Source organism: Nerophis ophidion, linkage group LG22, assembly GCF_033978795.1.
Source record: "Nerophis ophidion isolate RoL-2023_Sa linkage group LG22, RoL_Noph_v1.0, whole genome shotgun sequence".
Classification (NCBI taxonomy): Eukaryota; Metazoa; Chordata; class Actinopteri; order Syngnathiformes; family Syngnathidae; genus Nerophis; species Nerophis ophidion.
The window spans coordinates 43,409,024-43,428,297 of NC_084632.1; the positions used below are offsets into that span (position 1 = coordinate 43,409,024).

General features: G+C 38.6%; 1 protein-coding gene across 5 annotated transcripts in view; it reads right to left on the reverse strand.

Annotated features, from left to right (window-relative positions):
• Positions 1-19,274, reverse strand: part of opa1 (OPA1 mitochondrial dynamin like GTPase) — a 70,286-nt gene that overhangs the window by 45,971 nt on the left and 5,041 nt on the right. For 2 of the 5 annotated variants that reach the window (XM_061883909.1, XM_061883911.1), the window contains exons 2-9: positions 18,059-18,365; positions 15,752-15,848; positions 15,557-15,664; positions 11,995-12,048; positions 10,735-10,811; positions 5,530-5,676; positions 5,051-5,104; positions 152-256 (exon numbers count right to left, since the gene is read on the reverse strand). In XM_061883909.1, the coding sequence (XP_061739893.1) occupies positions 152-256; positions 5,051-5,104; positions 5,530-5,676; positions 10,735-10,811; positions 11,995-12,048; positions 15,557-15,664; positions 15,752-15,848; positions 18,059-18,365 (949 nt within the window). The remainder of the gene's footprint in view (positions 1-151; positions 257-5,050; positions 5,105-5,529; positions 5,677-10,734; positions 10,812-11,994; positions 12,049-15,556; positions 15,665-15,751; positions 15,849-18,058; positions 18,366-19,274) is intronic. The other 3 variants (XM_061883912.1, XM_061883913.1, XM_061883914.1) reach the window with 3 other exon arrangements.

A 19,274-nucleotide genomic window follows, 5' to 3' on the forward strand; every position in this document is an offset into this window, starting at 1 on the left:
TGATACCAACCTTGACTCAAGATGTGAACAATCTATGATACCAACCTTGACTCAAGATGTGAACAATCTATGATACCAACCTTGACTCAAGATGTGAACCAATCTAAGATACCAACCTTGACTCAGGATGTGAACAATCTATGATACCAACCTTGACTTTTCTTTGGTGGATTCCTTTATCGTCTTTCTGCAGAACCACTTTCCTCAACTCCTTGTTCTCCTTCTCTAGTCTCTCCAACATGCGCTGGTACTTCAGCTGGGAACATATCACAGGAAGTGTGTAGTGTATACGGTCAGTGAGTATACATCAATTACCAACACCTCTATTAGTCTAGTACAGGGGTCACCAACACCAGGTCGCCCGTAAGGACCAGATGAGTCGCCCGCTGGCCTGTTCTAAAAATAGCTCAAATAGCAGCACTTACCAGTGAGCTGCCTCTATTTTTCTAATTTCATTTATTTATTAGCAAGCTGGTCTCGCTTTGCTCGACATATTTAATTCTAAGAGAGACAAAACTCAAATAGAATTTGAAAATCCAAGAAAATATTTTAAAGACTTGGTCTTCACTTGTTTAAATACATTTATTGTTTTACTTTGCTTCTTACAACTTTCAGAAAGACAGTTTTAGAGAAAAAATACAACCTTAAAAATGATTTTAGGATTTTTGAACACATAACTTTTTACCTTTTAAATTCCTTCCTCTTCTTTCCTGATAATTTAAATCAATGTTCAAGTATTTTTTTTTTTTTATCGTAAAGAATAATAAATAAATTGTAATTTAATTCTTCATTTTAGCTTCTGTTTTTTCGACGAAGAATATTTGTGAAATATTTCTTCAAACTTATTACGATTAAAATAAAATAAAAATATTCTGGCAAATCTGTAGAATCAAATTTAAATCTTATTTCCAAGTCTTTTGAATTTATTTTAACAAATTTGTTCTGGAAAATCTAGAAGAAATAAGGATTTGTCTTTGTTAGAAATAAAGCTTGGTCCAATTTGTTATACATTCTAACAAAGTGCAGATTGGATTTTAAGCTATTTAAAACATGTCATCAACATTCTAAAATTAATCATAATCAGGAAAACTTACTAATGATGTTCCATAACTTTTTTTTTTTTCAAAAAGATTCGAATTAGCTAGTTTTTCTCTTCTTTTTTTCGGTTGAATTTTGAATTATAAAGAGTCGAAATTGAAGATAAAATATGTTTCAAAATTAAATTTTAATTTTTTTCGTGTTTTCTCCTCTTTTAAACTGTTCAATTAAATGTTTTTTCATCATTTATTCTCTACAAAAAAACCTTCCGTAAAAGGAAAAAAAATGTACGACAGAATGACAGACAGAAATACCTATTTTTATATATATATAGAGAGAGAGACTTATTTATTAAAGGTAAATTGAGCAAATTGGCTATTTCTGGCAATTTATTTAAGTGTGTATCAAACTGGTAGCCCTTCGCATTAATCAGTAGCCAAGAAGTAGCTCTTGCTTTCCAAAAGGTTGGTGACCCCTGGTCTAGTGAGTCTCCACTTATATACAGTGGAACTGGGGCTTGGCGATATATCGAGTTTGTAAGATATATCGATATATTTTTAAACAATATTGATATAATTTATTTCACCTTGAAATGACCAAACAGCGCTTGGCCTAGTGGTTAGAGTGTCCGCCCTGAGATGGGTAGGTCGTGAGTTCAAACCCCGGCCAAGTCATACCAAAGACTATAAAAATGGGAGCCAATACCTTCCTGCTTGGCACTCAGCATCAAGGCTTGGAATTGGGGGTGAAATCACCAAAATGATACCCGAGCGCGGCCACTGCTGCTGCTCACTGCTCCCCTCTCCTCCCAGGGGGTGGAACAAGGAGATTGGTCAAATGCAGGCACTACTGTAACCACTGAGCAGGCTTTTTATATCTTTATATGTATATTTTAATCGTAAATTATATCGAGATGTAAATCGAATATCGAGTTTAAGTAAAAAATATACAGAGATATACTTTTTCGTCCATATCGCCCAGGCCCTAAGTGGAACCATCATTTACCAACACATGTATTTGCAAACTTTTACATGGCGCCTCGTACGTCTCCATGTTCAAAACCCAAGACCAGTGAAGTTGGCACACTGTGTAAATAGTAAATACAAATAGAATACAATCATTTGGAAAACCTTTTCAACTTATATTCAATTGAATAGACTGCAAAGACAAGATATTTCATGTTCACACTGAGAAACCTATTTTTTTTGTGTGTAAATAATCATTAATTTACAATGTAATGGCAGCAACACATTGCAAAAAAGGCATTTTTCCCAGTGTGTTACATGGCCTTTCCTTTTAACAACACTCAGTAAAGGTTTGGGAACTGAGAAGACACATTTTTGAAGTGGAATTCTTTCCCATTCTTGCTTGATGTACAGCTTAAGTTGTTCAACAGTCTCCTGCCTCATATTTTGGCTTTCATTTTGCATTTTCAATGGGAGACAGGTCTGGACTGCAGGCAGGCCAGTCTAGTACCTGTACTCTTTTACTACGAAGCCACGCTGTTGTAACACGTGGCTTGGCATTGTCTTGCTGAAATAAGCAGGGGCGTCCATGATAACGGTGCTCGGATGTCAACATATGTTGCTCCAAAACCTGTATGTACCTTTCAGCATTAATGGTGCCTTCACAGATGTGTAAGTTAGCCATGCCTTGGCCACTAATACACCCCCATACCATCACACATGCTGACTAGAACACTTTGCGCCTATTACAGTCCAGAGGGTCCTTCTTCTCTTTGGTCCGGACGACACGATGTCCACAAAACAATATGAAATGTGGACTCGTCAGACCACAGAACACTTTTCCACTTTGCATCAGTCCATCTTGGATAGGCTCAGGCCCAGCGAAGCCGGCGGCATTTCTGGGTGTTGTTGATAAATGGCTTTGGCTTTGCGTAGTAGAGTTTTAACTTGCACTTACAGATGTAGCGACCGACTGTAGTTACTGACAATGCTTTTCTGAACTGTTCCTGAGCCCATGTAGTGATATCTTTTACACACTGATGTCGCTTTTTGGTGCAGTACCGCCTGAGGGATCGAAAGTCACGGGCCTTGCCGCTTACACGCAGTGATTTCTCCAGATTCTCTGAATATTTTGATGATATTACAGACCATTGATGGCAAAATCCCTAAATTCCTTGTAATAGCTGGTTGAGAAATGTTGTCATTCTTAAACAATTTTCTCAGGCATTTGTTGACAAAGTGGTGACCCTCGCCCTGTGCTTGTTTGTGAATGACTGAGCATTTCATTGAAGCTGCTTCAATAGCCAATCATGGCACCCACTTGTTCCCAATTAGCCTGTTCACTTGTGGGATGTTCCAAATAAGTGTTTGATAAGCTTTCTCAGTCCTTTTTGCCACTTGTGCCAGCTTTCTTAAAACATGTTGCAGGCATCAAATTGCAAATTAACTGATATTTGCACACAAAAAAAAGGTTTACAAGTGTGAACATGAAATATCATGCCTTTGCAGTCTATTCAATTGAATATACGATAAACTTAAAAGGATTTGCAAATCATTGTATTCTGTTTTTATTTACCATTTACACAACGTGACAACTTCACTGCTTTTGGGGTTTGTATATACAGAGGACCCATCATATACAAACATCCCTATTTGCAAACTTTTACATGGACCAACTTTTGCATGGAGCATAGTATGTCTCCATATACACACTATATTGCCAAAAGTATTTGGCCACCCATCCGAATGATGACAATCAGGTGTGCTAATCACTTGGCCCGGCCACAGGTGTATCAAATCAAGCACTTGGGCACGGAGACTGTTTCTACAAACATTTGTGAAAGAATGGGCCGCTCTCAGTGATTTCCAGCGTGGAACTGTCATGGGATGCCACCTGTGCAACAAATCCAGTCGTAAAATTTCCTCGCTCCTAAATATTACAAAGTCAACTGTCGGCTTTATTATAAGAAAATGGAAGAGTTTGGGAACAACAGCAACTCAGCTACCAAGTGGTATGCCATGTAAACTGACAGAAGTCAGCATAGTGCAAAGACTTCCTGCAGTCATTTGCTACAGAGCTCCAAACTTCATGTCACCTTCCAATTAGCCCACATACAGTACGCAGAGAGCTTCATGGAATGGGTTTCCACGGCCGATCAGCTGCATCTAAGCCATACATCACCAAGTCCAATGCAAAGTCTGGGATGCAGTGGTGTAAAGCACGTCCCCACTGGATTCTAGAGCAGTGGCGACGCCTTCTCTGTATTGATGAATCACACTTTTCTACCTGGCAATGATGGACCAGTCTGGCTTTGGAGGTTGCAAAGGGAAAAGTCCATTTCGGACTGCATTATGCCAAGTGTAAAATTTGGTGGAGGAGGAATTATGGTGTGGGGTTGTTTTTCAGGAGTAAAATGAACTTTGAATGCTCCAGGATACCAAAACATTTCGGACAATTCCATGCTCCCAACCTTGTGGGAACAGTTTGGAGCGACCCCTTCCTCTTCCAACATGACTGTGCACAAAGCAAGGTCATGGATAACAGAGTCTGGTGTGGATGAACTTGACTGGCCTGCACAGAGTCCTGACTTGAACCCGATAGAACACCTTTGGGATGAATCAGAACGGAGACTGAGAACCAGGCCTTCTGTGTGACCTCACCAATGCGCTTTTGGAAGAATGGTGGAAAGTTCCTATAAACACACTCTGCAACCTTGTGGACAGCCCTCCCAGAAGAGATGAAGCTGTAATAGCTGCAAAAGGTCATATTGAACCCTATGGGTTAGGAATGGGATGGCACTTCAAGTTCATATGTGAGTCAAGGCACATATGAAGAAATACTTTTGGCAATATAATGTACAGTATATACAGTGGAACCATCATTTACCAACACCTCTTCACTGTTCTAACTATTAATGTAGAACTTGTGAAAATGTTGCAAAGTGCGGCCTTGGGTAAGAATGGTGTATGAACGACATGAACTTTGCTCTGTCATCTCCAACACCTCATTAGTAGCGTGCACAACAGTTACCTTGCTGGGACAGTACCTGAGTACGGAGCAGTTCCTCTTGGAGCTGATCCACTTTTTCCTTATCGGACGACTAAAGAGAGCAGAGAGGAAAGAAGAGCGACAAGTTCCGTGAGCGTTTCTCAGCGGCGCAGGCATGACGTGTCACACGCTACATGCATGACAGACGATCGGATCAGCTTTGAGATGCCAGAGTGCTTCTGAGAGTGGATTGTTCATTCAGGTGTGCAGCAGATTTGTTGGGATTAGCATGGACACACGAGACAGAGATGATTGACAGTCAATGAATGAGATCACAAGCAAGTCCAGAAAGTAGTCCTCACACCATGCTTCCACACTTAGTACCGTAGTACTAGTAGTGCTGAGCAGCAATATCTAAAGGTGGATTCCACTAGTCCTCCAGCTCTCACGGCTGCTGGCCACCGTCTTGCTCAAAGTCTTGTTGTCTACACAACCTTTCAAGGGTACGGCGGATCTAAGCGGGGGCGGGACCTTCACCTTGCGTGTGTGATGAGGGGGGCCGGGGTTGGGAGGCGCAGGTTCTGGCGGACTGGGTGGCGTATAATTGGCCGCGGCCGCCCGCCGGACTTCCTCCTCGTGCTGCTGGATCTGCTGCTGAATAAGAATGAGCTCGCCGAGCAGACCCTGCCGGGGCATGTGATAGTGAGAGAGAGGCACACAAACAACAGGCGGCCCGCCAGGCCCTTGCCGATCACGCGTCAGGCCAGCGGAATCTTGCCACCGTCATCAGTGCACGGCCCAAACTCTGCAGACTGACGGCACAAGAGGCCACTGATACTACAAGCAGCGCCTCTCAGCGGGTGGCAGTCACCTCTGTAGTCGCTGGCCAACAGCATGGTAGCGCTAACACCTCACAAACATTACATACACAACATGTAAGCACTAATATGTTACAAACATTACATACACAACATGTAAGCACTAATACGTTACAAACATTACATACACAACATGTAAGCACTAATACGTTACAAACATTACATACACAACATGTAAGCACTAATACGTTACAAACATTACATACACAACATGTTAGTGTTACTACGTTACAAACATTACATACACAACATGTTAGTGTTACTACGTTACAAACATTACATACACAACATGTTAGTGTTACTACGTTACAAACATTACATACACAACATCTTAGTGCTACTACGTTACAAACATTACATACACAGCATGTTAGCACTAGCAGGTTACAAACATTACATACAAAACATGTTAACACTACTACGTTACAAACATTACATAGACAACACGTTAGCAACACGGATACGTTACAAACATTACATACACAACATGTTAGTAATATTTGAAATGTATCAGTGCTAACAACACATTAGCAGTGCTAATAAATGCAATAGTGCTAACAACTTGTTAGCACTGATAAATTTAAAATATTACTAACATGTTAGCACTGATACATTTGAAATATTACCTACAACACATTAGCACTGATAAATGTTAAATATTACTAACATGTTAGCACTGATACATTTTAGATATTACTAACAACACATTAGCACTGATAAATTTTAAATATTACTAACATGTTAGCACTGATACATTTTAAATATTACTAACAACACATTAGCACTGATACATAATAAATATTACTAACAACACATTACCACTGATAAATGTTAAATAATACTAACATGTGAGCACTGATGCATTTTAAATATTACTAACAACACATTAGCACTGATAAATGTTAATTACTAACATGTTAGCACTGATACATTTGAAATATTACCTACAACACATTAGCACTGATAAATGTTAAATATTACTAACATGTTAGCACTGATACATTTTAGATATTACTAACACATTAGCACTGATAAATTTTAAATATTACTAACATGTTAGCACTGATACATTTTAAATATTACTAACAACACATTAGCACTGATACATAATAAATATTACTAACAACACATTAGCACTGATAAATGTTAAATAATACTAACATGTGAGCACTGATACATTTTAAATATTACTAACAACACATTACATTTCAAGCAACACGTTAGCGCTGATACATTACGTAAACACATGATAGCATGTGAAGGCTGAGGAATGGAGGACATTGAAAGGTGAACCCAGAGCTAAGTCTAAGTAATGTTGTAAACATGGACAAAAGTCTTGGGACACACCTGTGAGGTACAAGAGGATATTGGTGTGCTGCACACTTCTAGTCCAGTGCTACGAAGCACTTGTCTTTTTGTTAGCAGACCAACTCCTGCTCTCAGTTGCTGACTAGGACTAGAACTGCACCATTCTGGCTAAAATCTAAATCATGGGGATTTGTATTTTGTTTTGAATTGAGATGATGATTCTCTGAAACCATTTTTTCTTGGAATGTTGATTCAACCGATGAAGTTTAACCCAAACTTATTGCCATGATTAAAAACTATTGTTATCTACTGGAGTTTGGTGTTAGGACTTCTGTACTTTGTGGTGGCCTTGAAGGATTTGAAAACAGACTGTTGTCATTGGGCTCCGATCCAGAACCAAATGAGAAGTCAACCTTCAGGTGAGGGTCCCACCATCAGCACTAAGGGCGCTTTTGTTCACATTTGTAACTCTATTGCTACTGAAAAGACAAAACATGCACTGTTTGTTATGTCAGGGGGAACTACGTCAGCTGGGATAGGCTCCAGCTTCCCCTGACTCTGAAGCTGTCTAGGCAGGACTCATTTAGTGCTTCAGTGTCCCAAAACATTTGTGCGTCATGTGTTGGACTTCAAACAACGACATGGATGAAAACACGCCACAAGAAGACAAAAGTGAAATGAGTTGGAGTATTTGCTGGAAAAGGACAAAAAGCTGACTGGTGATGAGGTGTAGAAAGCCAACATGACCATATAAGGAGTCAACATGACCATATAAGGAGTGTCAAGTGTGTGGAAACAAATACTGCCGCACAGTGAATACAACCTCCACACCCAGTACTACTATACTCTATATACACTTTTCATTTGTTGACCCTAATGTCTGATTGTGTACATTGTGTAGTGTAACGTGTACAAACCGGTCTGATTGTGTAATTATCATTGTGAAGTGTAATATGTACTAACTAGTCAGATTGTGTACTTTTCATTGTGTGGTGTAACGTGTTTGAACTAGTCTGATTGTGTACTTATCATTGTGGAGTGTAACATGTACTAACTAGTCTGATTGTGTACATTGTGTAGTGTAAAAGGTACAAACTAGTCTGATTGTGTGCTTATCATTGTGTAGTGTAACATGTACTAACTAGTCTGATTGTGTAGATTGTGTAGTGTAAAAGGTACAAACTAGTCTGATTGTGTACTTTTTGTGTGGTGTAACATTTACTAACTGGTCTGATTGTGTACTTTTCATTGTGTGGTGTAACGTGTACAAACTAGTCTGATTGTGTACTTACCATTGTGTAGTTTAACATGTACTAACTAGTCTGATTGTGTACTTTTCATTGTGTGGTGTAACATGTACAAACTATTCTGATTGTGTACTTATCATTGTGTAGTGTAACGTGTACGAACTAGTCTGATTGTGTACTTATCATTGTGTAGTGTAACATGTACTAACTAGTCTGATTGTGTACTTATCATTGTGTGGTGTAAAGTGTACAAACTAGTCTGATTGTGTACTTATCATTGTGTAGTGTAACATGTACTAACTAGTCTGATTGTGTACTTATCATTGTGTAGTGTAAAGTGTACAAACTAGTCTGATTGTGTACTTATCATTGTGTAGTGTGAAGTGTACAAACCAGTCTGATTGTGTACTTATCATTGTGTAGTGTAACATGTACAGTACAAAGTAGTCTGATTGTGTACTTATCATTTTGCAGTGTAACGTGTACAAACTAGTCTGATTGTGTCCTTTTCATTGTGTAGTGCAAAGACTACAAACTAGTCTGATTGTGTACTTATCATTGTGTAGTGTAACATGTACTAACTAGTCTGATTGTGTACTTATCATTGTGTAGTGTAACGTGTACGAACTAGTCTGATTGTGTACTTATCATTGTGTAGTGTAATATGTACAAACTAGTCTGATTGTGTACTTATCATTGTGTAGTGTAATATGTACAAACTAGTCTGATTGTGTACTTATCATTGTGTAGTGTAACGTGTACGAACTAGTCTGATTGTGTACTTATCATTGTGTAGTGTAACATGTACAGTACAAACTAGTCTGATTGTGTACTTATCATTGTGTAGTGTAAAGTGTACAAACTAGTCTGATTGTGTACTTATTATTGTGTAGTGTAACATGTACTAACTAGTCTGATTGTGTACTTATCATTGTGTAGTGTAACATGTACAGTACAAACTAGTCTGACTGTGTACTTATCATTTTGCAGTGTAACGTGTACAAACTAGTCTGATTGTGTCCATTTCATTGTGTAGTGTAATATGTACAAACTAGTCTGTGTGCATTGTGTAGTGCAAAGACTACAAACTAGTCTGATTGTTTACTTATCATTGTGTAGTGTAACATGTACTAACCAGTCTGATTGTTAACTTATCATTGTGTAGTGTAACATGTACTAACTAGTCTGATTGTTTACTTATCATTGTGTAGTGTAACATGTACTAACTAGTCTGATTGTGTAGATTGTGTGGTGTAACATGTACTAACTAGTCTGATTGTGTGGTGTAACATGTACTAACTAGTCTGATTGTGTAGATTGTGTGGTGTAACATGTACTAACTAGTCTGATTGTGTACATTGTGTGGTGTAACATGTACTAACTAGTCTGATTGTGTGGCGTAACATGTACTAAGTGTTGTTGTTACAAGAACATGCTCAGCCTGCTCTCAAGTCAACCAGGAAGTGATTCCTGGCCACACCTTGATGACATCATCAGTGTTGGACTGTTAGTTGTCTGCTAACTTAGACTAGTTGGAGATGTCCCCATTCACAACAGCAGATATCAAATAAACGTGGAAATGTTTGTCAGCATTTTTTCTATATAAATGTGGATTTATGAAAGTAAAACCTACTTTTTCTAATTGGCTTGATGGTTTAAAATGATCAATTAAATCTTGGAAAATGATTAAAAGTACACAAGTCCTTAAATTGATACCTTTATTGAAAACATGTAAAGTGATTTAAATTACTTTTTGAGTTGTGTATTTTATCATGGTTTTTTTATTATTATTATATGTAATACTCTATTTTATTTGCTTTTATTTTCTTTCCTTGACATGTTTGTTAAAGTCATAATTTGCTCAACCTGATGTGTAAATTATTGAATAAGTTGAAAGTGCCTGGACTTTTATGCACATTGTGGATATGTTTGTTGTTCAAAAAAATAATAATAATAATTTAAATAAAACTTAAACTAGGTTTACACTGCAGGACAAAGTGACACAAATGGCATTTTTTCCAAAATCATTTTTTTCCAACTTACTGTTTAGTTTAAAAGTAAACGTGATCTTTATCACGAGACTAATTTGATCATATCTATCTAATGACAAACTTAATAAGTCTTCGGGTGTCATGAATCAGATATACATTTTTGATAATAGTTTCAATATAGAAAAAATTGTTTTCCACTCTCCTGCTCATTACACTGACTTGTTTGAGTATTGATAGGACTTGCATGAAGGAGAAGTATGTCTGTAGACACGGTAATAGACTACTGCATCATCTTTGGCATGAAGGTGGTGTACTTGCCTTCTTGTACTGCTTGTCATCCTGTGAGGCTGCAGTGGAGGAGTCGGTAGCTTTGAGTGGAGCATCCCCAGAAGGTTCTAGCAGAGACACAGCAGGGGGTCAACAACACATCTGCTCAAATGTCACATGATCATGTCAAACACCTGTCCCGATCAAACGCTGCACTTCCATAGGACGCTCATTATTACCTCCGCCAAGGGTTGAGTAATCCTTGTTAGTCAGCTACACAACGCAAAAAGTTAAGGACTGATGCTCATGAAACTTTCAGAAACAGTCAGAAATGGGACAAAGATCACTTATTGTATTATTAAGTGTACAAATGTGTTGAGGATCACACATTAACTTTGTTCTGACACTGCTGTGTGATTTTCAGAAGCAGCCACTGCTCGTTAAGAAGAGCACTATGACTATCGCCTATCTACAGCGGTCTGAATACTCGTTAAGTAACGCCATCCTCACTATTCTTATGCTCTGGCGGACCAGGTGAAAGTCTGCGGGTATTCATTCACCTTGTACTGCATAATGTACACGCTGTAGTACTTTGACTGAGCTGTACACGCCATCTGTGGAGTACTCATCAAGTATCTCAGCTGACACACTACTGTGTTGTGCCAGAGTGGGTTTATGCATCATTGGGAAGCCGAGGGAGATTGGAAGGTGTTGATAAAACATACAGAACAAGGAGAGAGAGAGGGCGGAAGTCAAAGGAGACAGTAAAGGTTAAAGGTCACAGTGGGTTGAAGAGCAAAACATTTGGGAGCTGCTGAACTGAAACACTCATACATTACAATGATACATTATACACACACATATATATATATATTATATATATAGATATACAGTATATCTACATACAGATATACATATACAAGTGTGTATATATTTACTTATTATGTCATTCATTTCAGTTTGTTCGATGGTGTTGTTGTAGTCAGGAAGTAGTCTTTGCCATTAGGTTGAATGTGCCTACAAAGTATTTGCACTGTAAGTGTTGCAGTTCTTACACAGCAGAAGTTTGACTGTATCTTATTGATACAGATACTTATTGATTGATTGATAGTTTTGGAGGTGTCGAAAGGCCCACGTAAAGTCACTAATCAGCAGCATGTATTTGCCATATGAGCATGTTTTGATGTTTTGTTTTATTTTATGTTGGTAAGTTATATTGACACACTTCACGTCAGACGTGTGATTGTCAAGAAGAGATGGTGACAGTGTGGTGATGAAGTGAGGGTGTCATTAAAGTGTTGGTGTACACACCTAACAACAGATGCAGACCAGAAGCTCCTTTGACTTCACTACCCAAACTCAAACCTGCAAAAAGCATGGAGGAGCACAGAAGGGGGGGAGGGGTTGGCATGAAAACAGCAAAAACAACTGAATCAATGAAAAAAGACAGAAGCAGAGGGATGATGGTGATCAAAGAAAGCAAAGTGACGTGCAAAATGAATCAGATGTGATACAGTAAACATCAGCATGATAATTATTTTCAACAGGAAGTGTGTGTGTGTGTGTCTACTTTTACACAGCATGAGAGTTTTATCTAATTACTCAAGTCATCCACTATTTGGCTGAAACCATTGTTAAAAAACAGGCTTTTCTACACATTTTAAAATAAAGAATAGAGCTCCATCCATCCATTTTTTACCGCTTGTCCCTTTCAGGGTCGCGGGGAAGGAGCTTATCCCAGTTCTGTCAGACTAATTAGTTTTATATGTATATATATATATATATATATATATATATATACTTTTTTTTTTTTTTACATCAGTGTTTTTCAACCTTTTTGGAGCGAAGGCATATTTTTGTTCATTGAAAAATGCGGAGGCACACCACCAGCAGAAAACATTAAAAATGTAAAGTAAAAAGTCATTGTTGCAATGGTTGGAAATGAATTCAAACCATAACCAACCATGCATCACTATAGCTCTTGTCTCAAAGTAAGTGTCACGACCTGTCACTTCACGCCGTGACTTATTTGGAGTTTTTTGCTGTTTTCCCATTCTTCTATTTTGGTGGCTTTTCCTGTGGCAGTTTCATGTCTTCCTTTGAGCCCTATTCCCTGCACCTGCTTTGTTTTAGCAAACAAGACTATTTCAGTTGTGCAGACGTTATCCTTCTTTGTGTGGAAATTGTTGATTGTCATGTCATTTACAGATGTACTTTGTGGACGCCGTCTACTCCACATGCTGTAAGTCTTTGCTGTTGTCCAGCATTCTGTTTTTTTTTACTTTGTAGCTAGTTTAGTTTTAGTTTCGTTTTCCATAGCCATCCCTAAACTTCAATGCATGTTTTAGGGGCACTCACCTTTTTTATATTTTCGGTTTAAGCATTGGATACGATGTTTACAAAGCAACTAGTAACCTGCTGCTACCTACTGATATGGAAGAGTATTACACGGTTACACTGCCAAGCTCTAGACAGCACCGACACTCAATTTGCAGATTATAATTACTGGTCTGCATAAAATATTTTCAACCGAAATAGGTGAAATTACATAATCTCTCACGGCACACTAGGCACAGTGGTTGAAAAACACTGTATTACATTACACATGCAGTTGCAAGAAAAAGTATGGAGGATTACTTATCAAGAGACAAGTAATCAATAGACAATAGACAAACACATCCATCCATTTTCTACCACTTGTCCCTTTTGGGGTCGCAGAGGGTGCCGGAGCCTATCTCAGCTGCATTACAGTCTGATTAAACTAAAAACGACACATAAAATATATTTGTTCGTCTTGGTATTGAACACAACATGTAAACATTGACAGTGCAAGGTGTAAAACGTAAAAAGTATGTAACCCTAGGATTTATTAAGTGGTTGAGCCTCCTTTGGCAGACATAACCTCAACCAAACAGTTCATGTAGTTGCAGATCAGACCTGACAACGGTCAGGAGGACTTTTGGACCACTCCTCTTCACTTAAGTGTTTCGGTGCAGCAATTTGTCTGGTGTGAATCACTCTCTTGAGGTCATGCCACAGCATCTCAATGGGGTTGAGGTCAGGACTCTTGTCCTATTGCGTCAGCCATCCTCTGTTGACCTTCAGTGGGCGGACAGACGGTCTTAAGTTTTCCTGCAAAATGTCTTGATGAACTTAGGAATTCATTTGTCCATCGATGAAAGCAATCCATCCAGGTCATGAGGCAGCAAAGCAGCCCCAAACCATGATGCCACCTCCACCATATTTCACATTTGGAAAGAGGTTTTAATGTTGGTGTGTATTTTTCCTCCATACATATTGCTCAGTGTTCCTTCTAAACAACTCCTTTTTGGTTCCGTCTGTCCACAGAATATGTTGACAGTAGTGCTGTGGAACATCCAGTCGGTTCCTCCGCGGTGTCCTACCATGAACTCCATTCGTGTTCAATGTTTTACGTATTGTAGATTGGTCAACAACAATGTCAGCATGTGCCAGAGACTTCTGTAGGTCTTTAGCTGACACTCCAGGATGTTTACGTGTCCATTTGTACGTGCGATATTAGTTTAAGCAGGTTGTGTTTGTCCATTGTTGTGACTTTGATGAATACCAAAACACATTTTTGTCACCAATGTATGCAGAAATCACAGTCTTCCCAAGGGGTTCACATACTTTTCCTTGCAAATGTATATGTGTGGGTGTGTGAATATGTTTTTGTTTGTTTGTGTGTGTTGTTATACACCAGGGGTCACCAACTTTTTTGAAAGCAAGAGCTACTTCCTGGGTACTGATTAATGCGAAGGGCTACCAGTTTGATACACTTAAATAAATTGCCAGAAATAGACAATTTGCTCAATTTACCTTTAACTCTATGTTATTATTAATAATTAATTATATTTATCTTTGTGGAAACACTGATCATCTTAATAATAAATAACACAATAAATATATATAGAAACAGATAAATATTTGTATAAATATATTTCGACTCTTTAAAATTCAAAATTCAACCGAAAAAAAGAAGAGAAAAACTAGCTAATTCGAACCTTTTTGAAAAAATTAAAAAAATAATTTATGGAACATCATTAGTAATTTTTCCTGATTAAGATTAATTTAAGAATTTTGAAGACATGTTTTAAATAGGTTAAAATCCAATCTGCACTTTGTTAGAATATATAACATATTGGACCAAGCTACATTTCTAACAAAGACAAATATTTTTATTTTCATTTTAATCATAATAAGTTTGAAGAAATATTTCACAAATATTCTACGTCAAAAAAACAGAAGCTATAATGAAGAATTAAATTAAAATGTATTTATTATTCTTTACAATAAAACAAATACATTTACTTGAACATTGATTTAAATTGTCAGGAAAGAAGAGGAATGAATTTAAAAGGTTAAAAGGTATATGTGTTTAAAAATCCTAAAATCATTTTAAGGTTGTATTTTTTCTCTAAAATTGTCTTTCTAAAAATTATAAGAAGCAAAGTAAAAAAAAAAAAAAAAAAATGAATTCATTTAAACAAGTGAAGACCAAGTCTTTAAAATATTTTGTTGGATTTTCAAATTCTATTTGAGTTCATCTCTCTTAGAATTGAAAATGTCGAGCAAAGCGAGACCAGCTGGCTAGTTAATAAATACAATTTCAAAAATAGAGGCAGCTCACTGGTAAGTGCTGCTATTTGAGCTATTTTTAGAACAGGCCAGCGGGCGACTCATCTGGTCCTTACGGGCGACCTGGTGCCCGCGGGCACTGCGTTGGTGAGCCCTGCTATACACAGTGTCAGGTCACTAAGTATTAAAGTAGTGCTTGTTCCAGCATGAAGGTTCCAAAGTAACTACTGAAAAGACTTGATAATAATATTCGATCATATTGGTTTTGTTTACTCACCAGAGGTCAGGAGGCTTTTGAGGAAAGTGAAGTTCTCTCCTATCTTCTCAAAGTCAGGGAGTAGTTTGGCTAATTCCTCCATCTCTGGTAGCGCTTTGACCACTTTCTCTGTGGACAAACAGCAAGTTGGAAGGAGCGACTCACCAAGTTCTATTTGTTCACCGAGTTCCCACCCTGGTAGCCCGAGTGACTCACCCAGGTCTAGTTGTTCACTGAGTTCCCACAAGAAGTCCGGAAGCATCCAGTCGTACTGGCTGAAGTCCGGCATCAGGTCCTTCCACTGGTCGTAGGTCTGAAAGGAGTCCGGAAGAAGTTAGTTGACACCAAGACTGACTCCACATCTAAAGTCAAGACAGGATGGTGATACTCTTAAAGATGTCTTCTTACATATTACAATTCTGTGTGATTGATGCTTTATTCAAATAGGGATTAGAGGTAGTCAAATAGTCTGATAGCAGGCCGATACAGATAGTGATTAGAGGTAGTCAAAAAGTCTGATAATGGGCCGATACAGATAGTGATTAGAGGTAGTCAAAAAGTCTGATAATGGGCCGATACAGATAGTGATTAGAGGTAGTCAAAAAGTCTGATAACGGACTGATAGAGATAGCCATTAGAGATAGTCAAAAAGTCTGCTAACAGACCGATACAGATAGCGATTAGAAATGGTCAAAAAGTCTGCTAACAGACCGATACAAATAGTGATTAGAGGTAGTCAAAAAGTATGGTAATGGGTCGATACAGATTGCGATTAGAGGTAATGAAAAAGTCTGATAACAGGGCGATGCAGATAGCATTTAAAGGTAGTCAAAAAGTCTGATAACGGGCCGATACAAATAGAGGTGGTCAAAAAGTCTGATAACAGGCCGATACAGGTAGCGATTAGAGGTAGTCAACGAGTCTGATAACGTACTGATACAGATAGCGATTAGAGATAGTCAAAAAGTCTGCTGACAGACCGATTCAGTTAGCGATTAGAAGTAATCAAAAAGTCTGATAACGGACCAATACAGATAGCGATTAGAGATAGTCAAAAAGTCTGATAACGGGCCGATACAGATTGCGATTAGAGGTAGTCAAATAGTCTGATAGCAGGCCGATACAGATAGTGATTAGAGGTAGTCAAATAGTCTGATAGCAGGCCGATACAGATAGTGATTAGAGGTAGTCAAAAAGTCTGATAACGGACTGCTAGAGATAGCCATTAGAGATAGTCAAAAAGTCTGCTAACAGATCGATACAGATAGCGATTAGAAATAGTCAAAAAGTCTGATAACGGACTGATACAGATAGCGATTAGGCATAGTCAAAAAGTCTGCTAACAGACTGATACGGATAGTGATTAGAGGTAGTCAAAAAGTCTGGTAACGGGTCGATACAGATTGCGATTAGAGGTGGTGAAAAAGTCAGATAACAGGCCGATGCAGATAGCAATTAAAGGTAGTCAAAAAGTCTGATAACGGGCCGATACAAATAGCGATTAGAGGTGGTCAAAAAGTCTGATAACAGGCCGATACAGGTAGCGATTAGAGGTAGTCAAAAAGTCTGATAACGTACTGATACAGATAGCGATTAGAGATAGTCAAAAAGTCTGCTAACAGACCGATTCAGGTAGCGATTAGAAGTAATCAAAAAGTCTGATAACGGACCGGTACATATAGCGATTAGAGATAGTCAAAAAGTCTGATAACGGGCCGATACAGATAGCGATTAGAGATGGTCAAAAAGGCTGATAATGGGCAGATACATGGTTTGGATAGGTTGAAAAACGTGGAAATGGTAGAAATTTGAAAAATGGCCAATTCATTTCGAATGGGAGAAATGTCCCAGAAATTTATTCTGGGAATTCTGGGAATTTTTTTAATTTGTCAAAGCAAAGGCTGCAATTCCAGAATAGGTTGAAAAGTTTGAATTTGGAATGTTTGAATCGGGTGAAAAATGTGGAAGGTAGAACACACCAAAATCTGGAGAAGAAAAAAAAGTTGAATAATAATAAATAGATGAATTTTGGTGAAGAAAATCATTATTATTGTGTGAATGCTTGGTCGCATTCACACAATAATAATAATAACAATAATAAATTGATTAATTTTGGTGTAGAAAACCATATGTGTGATTGCTTTGGCGCATTCACACAATAATTATAATAATAATAATAATAATAATAATAATAATAATAAAGGGATGAATGTGAATGTTTTGGAGCATTCACACAATCATAATAATGATAATAATAAATAAATGAATGTTGGTGTATAAAACCAACTGTGTGAATGCTTTGGAACATTCACACAGTAATATTTCTGTAGGAATACATTAAATGCAAAGTAAATTACAGTTTCACCACTTTAGTCATAATCTTTGCGCTGAAGAAACTTCTCTGCAGACTTTTTCTGTTAGTTTGCTGTTGTCATTACTGCCATGAGTGGTGGACGAGTGTACTGCAGCTGAGTACTGCAGCTGACAAACACATGTGTTTAGACAAAGGTGTGTGCTGCGCACCTTCTTGGCGGTGTAGCCTCCACCCACGGCGCTGCCCAGCACGATGTAGCGCAGCTTCAGCAGCTTGGCAGCCAGTCGGCCCACCCAGAAGTCACGCTGCTGATGATGCTGATGCTGCTGGCCGCGGGCCCTCGGGGGCCTCACGGGCAAACGTGACAGGGAGGTGAAGTGCCGATGAGGAGGTCGCTGAGAGTTGCTGTTGCCATGGTAACGGTGGTGGATGGTCCGGTACAGAGGATACAGCTTCTGAAGAGGGACCCGGAACCTGAGGCCCGTCCTGCTGGGGACCACAATCCTGCACGCCATGCTGACAAAATGCAGGATTTCAAACATCTCCTATGAAACTACAGTACTAGTACTTCATCAAGGTGTACAGTAATAGTACCTCATCAAGGTGTACAGTAATAGTACCTCATCAAAGTGTATGGTACTAGTACTTCATCAAGGTGTACAGTAATAGTACCTCATCAAGGTGTGCAGTACTAGTACCTTATCGAGGTCTACAGTAATAGTACCTCATCAACGTGTACAGTACTAGTACCTCATCAAGGTGTGCAGTACCTCATCAAAGTGTATGGTACTAGTACTTCATCAATGTGTACAGTACTAGTACCTCATCAAGGCGTACAGTAATAGTACCTCATCAAGGTGTGCAGTACTAGTACCTCATCAAGGTGTGCAGTAATAGTACCTCATCAACGTGTACAGTACTAGTACCTCATCAAGGTGTGCAGTACCTCATCAAAGTGTATGGTACTAGTACTTCATCAATGTGTACAGTACTAGTACCTCATCAATGTGTACAGTACTAGTACCTCATCAAGGCGTACAATACTAGTACCTCATCAAGGTGTACAGTACTATTACCTCATCAAGGCCTACAGTACCCGTACCTCATCAAGGCGTACAGTACTAGTACCTCATCAAGGTGTACAGTACTAGTACCTCATCAAGGCGTACAGTACTAGTACCTCATCAAGGCGTACAGTACTAGTACCTCATCAAGGTGTGCAGTACCTCATCAAAGTGTGCGGTACTAGTACCTCATCAAAGTGTGCGGTACTAGTACCTCATCAAAGTGTACGGTACTAGTACCTCATCAAGGTGTAGTACTAGTACCTCATCAAGGTGTAGTACTAGTACCTCATCAAGGTGTGCAGTACCTCATCAAAGTGTATGGTACTAGTACCTCATCAAGGTGTACAGTACCAGTACC